The sequence below is a fragment of the Sinocyclocheilus grahami genome, unplaced genomic scaffold (assembly GCF_001515645.1).
Source record: "Sinocyclocheilus grahami isolate Dianchi unplaced genomic scaffold, SAMN03320097.WGS_v1.1 scaffold1469.1, whole genome shotgun sequence".
Lineage (NCBI taxonomy): Eukaryota > Metazoa > Chordata > Actinopteri > Cypriniformes > Cyprinidae > Sinocyclocheilus > Sinocyclocheilus grahami.
The window spans coordinates 45,111-49,512 of NW_015506648.1; the positions used below are offsets into that span (position 1 = coordinate 45,111).

At 38.5% G+C, this 4,402-nt stretch overlaps 1 protein-coding gene across 1 annotated transcript in view; it reads left to right on the forward strand.

The window, feature by feature from the left end:
- amd1 (adenosylmethionine decarboxylase 1) overlaps window positions 1-2,894 on the forward strand; it is a 19,294-nt gene extending 16,400 nt beyond the window's left edge. The window contains exon 9 of the mRNA XM_016256749.1: window positions 1,899-2,894. Coding sequence (XP_016112235.1) covers window positions 1,899-2,039 — 141 coding nt within the window. The 3' untranslated portion in view covers window positions 2,040-2,894. The remainder of the gene's footprint in view (window positions 1-1,898) is intronic.
- Window positions 2,895-4,402: the final 1,508 nt, after the last annotated feature.

The window sequence follows — 4,402 nt, forward strand, 5'->3', positions numbered from 1 at the left end:
TGTATTGTTGGCTATTGCTACAAATATACCCCAGCGACTTAACACTGCTTTTGTGCTCCAGGCTCACAATTCAGAAAGCACCGAATGTGCCGTGTTAGAACTTTGATAATCATCAGTACCATGGTTTATGCACATGCACACCGCAGTCGTTTTTTGCGCGGGTGTCTTCAATGTTTATCTGTGGTGTCTTCACAGATGAGTGGAATTCGTGACCTGATTCCAGGTTCAGTGATTGATGCCACAATGTTCAACCCTTGTGGATACTCCATGAATGGAATGAAAACGGATGTGAGGAGACATTTAAAGCTGGGTGTTTCTTTGTGAGGAAGTTGCTCTGTGTTCTGCAGCGTGATTGAGATGGGTTGTCTTTCTAGGGAACTTACTGGACGATTCACATCACCCCCGAACCGGAGTTCTCCTATGTCAGCTTTGAAACCAACCTCTCCCAGACGTCTTACGACGAGCTTATCCACAAAGTCGTGGATGTCTTCAAACCAGGGAAATTTGTGACCACGCTTTTCGTCAATCAGGTACATTGTTACGCAACTTATCAGTGTCTGCAATAATTAATAATTAGTAGTACATTAGTGCGGTCAAACGATTAATCGCGATTAATCACATCCAACATAAGTTGATGTTTACATGATATGTGTGTGTACGGTGTATATTTATGTATAAATACACAAACATGCATGTCTATATATTTAAAAAAAATGCCTACATGTAAATATATATTTATATTCAAATATAATTTATATTATATATATTAATATTTTATATATAAACAAAACATTTTAAATATGCGTGTGTGTATTTATATACATAATAAATATACACAGTTCACACATTATGTAAACAAAAACGTATATTTTGGATGCAATTAATCGTTCGACAGCACTAATTATTACTTGTGAATTGATTGCTCTGCATATTTACTAGTGCTCTCAAACGATTAATCGCATACAAAATAAAAGTTTTTGTTTGCATGTGTTCTATGCATATGTATACATGCAAATATTTTCAAAATATATACTGTATGTGTGTTTATTTACATGTCTATTTATATTCATATAATTGATATTATAAATAAATATATTTAATATATAAACATAACCTATTTTTCTGAAATATGTACATGCATGTGTGTGTATTTATATATAAATGATAAATATACACCGCACACATACACATTATGTAAACAAAAACTTTTATTTTGGATGCGATTAATTGCAAGTAATCGTTTTGACAGCACTAATAGTACTAATGCACATGTGACGCTGCAGCACAAAAGCAGTGTTAAGTCGCTGGGGGATATTTGTAGCAATAGCCAACAATACATTGTATGGGTCACAATTATACATTTCTCTTTTATGCCAAAAATCATTAGGATATTCAGTAAAGATCATGTGCCATGAAGATATTTTGTAAATTTCCTACCGTAAATATATCAAAACTTAATGTTTGATTAGTAATATGCATTGCTAAGAACTTCATTTGGACAACTTTAAAGATGATTTTCTCAATATTTAGATTCTTTTGCACCCTCAGATTCCAGATTTTCAAATAGTTGTATCTCAGCCAAATATTGTCCGATCCTAACAAACCATACACCAATGAAAGCTTATTTATTCAGCTTTCATATGTATAAATCTCAATTTAAAAAAATTGACCCATATGACTGGTTTTGTGGTGCAGGGTCACATATGTGGTATCAAATTGTTTTGATGTTCTAAAAATAACTGCAAAGTCGGTGTTTGGTTGTATTTATTGTTGCTGAAGCCTAGCTCTGATTGGCAGCTTCCACACTTCAGATGCATGATCTGAACTAGCCGTCAGTGGCTTCCAGTGTTGACATTGTGATTTGGAGCATTCACACTCATCCTTCTCGTTCCCAACAGAGCTCCAAATGTCGCAGCGTTTTCACTTCGGCTCAGAAGCTGGAGGGTTACCGCCTCCTGGACCGCCAGTCGGCGCACTTCAACGACTACAACTTCGTCTTCACCAGTTACGCCAAGAGCCGCCAGCAGAAGCAGAGCTGAACCTCCGAAATGAAGAAGCGTAAAAAGAAATCGTGCGGCTGGCGGCGTTTGTGCGTGGAGTCTTCCGGCTGTAGATCTTCCCCGAGTTTAACATTTATGCATACCTGTACCTGTGACGTAGATATCGTGCATGAAAGCTCTTCTCGTGTCTCTGTAGATATTCTAGCCCATTCTTGCTGTGATCTTGAAGTGCATGTAGAGCTCTTGAACGTGGCGGTGGTGTGTGTGAGGCATGTCACGCCATCATCCCAGTACATGCAATGCTCCCTTCCCTTCCTGCAAGTGTCCCCTCGCATCCCCCACAGACAGGGTTTCCGACCTCACTAGACAAGGACCCTGACACGCTCAGATCTGTCTCCTCTCCCGACCAATCCAAAAGCAACGTCTTTTTATCGGTTTGCGAAAAAGGTTTTTTTTTGGGCGTTGGTTATTTAAATCGCAACTCATTTTCAATGTGTGTGTGTTCAGCTCAACTGTGTATAGCTAGCTAACTTTTCTGTGACTGTGAAGATATCCTGAAGACAAACCTAAAGTATTCCTCGTCCGTCGTCTTTTCTTTAACCCTGCAGACGGCTGTCTTTATCCGGTGTGCTAGAGAAGTGAATGCGAGTAGCTTAACCGTCACCTTCAATGTCGAGAGCCTGCTCTGATTTTAGAGAACGTTTTGGAAAACGCATCTCTCGTTTGAGTAATACGCTCGTTAGATGGTACCAGAGAAGTGAATGTTTCAAAAGACGAGTTACTTAATTGTTGCCTTGTGTGTTAACAACATATAATCTGCAATATATAGCCATTACGGTGAAAGTTAACTGTTGTCTTCCTTTCCTCAAATAAAATGGCCTGTATTAAAAAAAAAAAAACATTAGTTAGTTGAAAGGTGACGATGTGTTATATAGAAGAATGGATTTTTCTGAATAATGTAGCAAGTGTAGAAGAAGCCATTACGTGTGTGTGTGAGAGAGAGAGGGAATGGTGTTTGCCTTCCGTCATTGTGAAGGACCTTGGGGCTGTCCAGCGCAGAGCCTGCTTTGAATTGAAACCGTTGGACAGACGCTTTGCTTTCGTGTGCCGATCGCACAGCAAAGCATTTTTCTTTTTCTAAACCAAACGAGTTCTCTGTCTTTTTCTCTACAGTTTCCACACAATAGGCACGCACTGATCTGAGCATGTCAGGGCTGACCCGGATCATTCCACACCCCACACCTGCATAAAGTGCAGTTTTAATTATATATTTTTTTGCAGTAGATTTGTACACCTCTCCAGATCATGCCCTCACATGTGCTCTTGCATGCGACTAGCGGTTCTCCGCTTCAGCCCTTTGTAACATTACCTTGTTTCATTTCTGATCGTACGATGTAACAGACTTTGCTCAATTATTTTTCATCCACCCTCGTGCTGATGGAGATCCCGAGTTATGAGGAGGATGATGTTTCTGTTATGTCTCTTTAAATGCGAAAAAACAAAGCAATTCAGTTTGATTTAACAGACACTATAGGTGTCTGATGTGGACCACTGCTGGGAGAAATAACATGAGCATGATCGCTTATCGCACCTAGTACTTTTTCAGTGAAGGGGTGGTAGTTTCAAACATTCTTCTGGTCTTTATATGTGGGATTTATACATTATACATGAGTGGAGGGGGGAGACATTGATGTTGCGGACCAAGGATATATATAAACACATTTTTCTAACCCTGTTCTGAGCTGGGGAGTGACCTTTTCAGATGATTTGGACCTGTTTTCCTCTTTCTATTAGTTCTTGCTAGCCTGTGTTGTTGGTTGGTAAGACAACTCTTTAGAAAGGATTCTGTCGTGGGACTTTCACAGGAAGTTGGGAAGGAAGGGGAAACTTTGCTGTTCCAATTCTCTTGCCATTTCCTTGGTTGGTCAAGATGTGCTAAATATATCTGTACTAAGAGCTTGATGCTTTCAATAAAGTTAATAACCATCAGCTGAGTACTTTTGATTTTATTTTATTAAGTTTTTGTGCATTCCCTAGAATGCGCTGCTGTATACCAATATGATATTTGGCTGGGTTAAGTGGATTCAGATTGAAAATGTAATGTTTTATTTTATGGTACATTTTAAGTTTAAAAATGTTATCAACTATTTATTTAAGACATTTATAAGACCCACATTATGAAAGGTAAAATAAGGTAACTTGTGTAAATTGAAAGTCGTAATTCACCCTTCCTTAAATTCATAAAGGCCTTAAAAAGTCTTAAGCCTGGTTTCACAGACGGTGCTTGGACTAAGCCAGGATTAGGCCATTCAAGTAATTTTTATAAACATGACTTGGAAAAAAGCATTACTTGTGTGCATCTTGAGACAAAACAAGGGCACTGATATATTTTAAGAGCAATC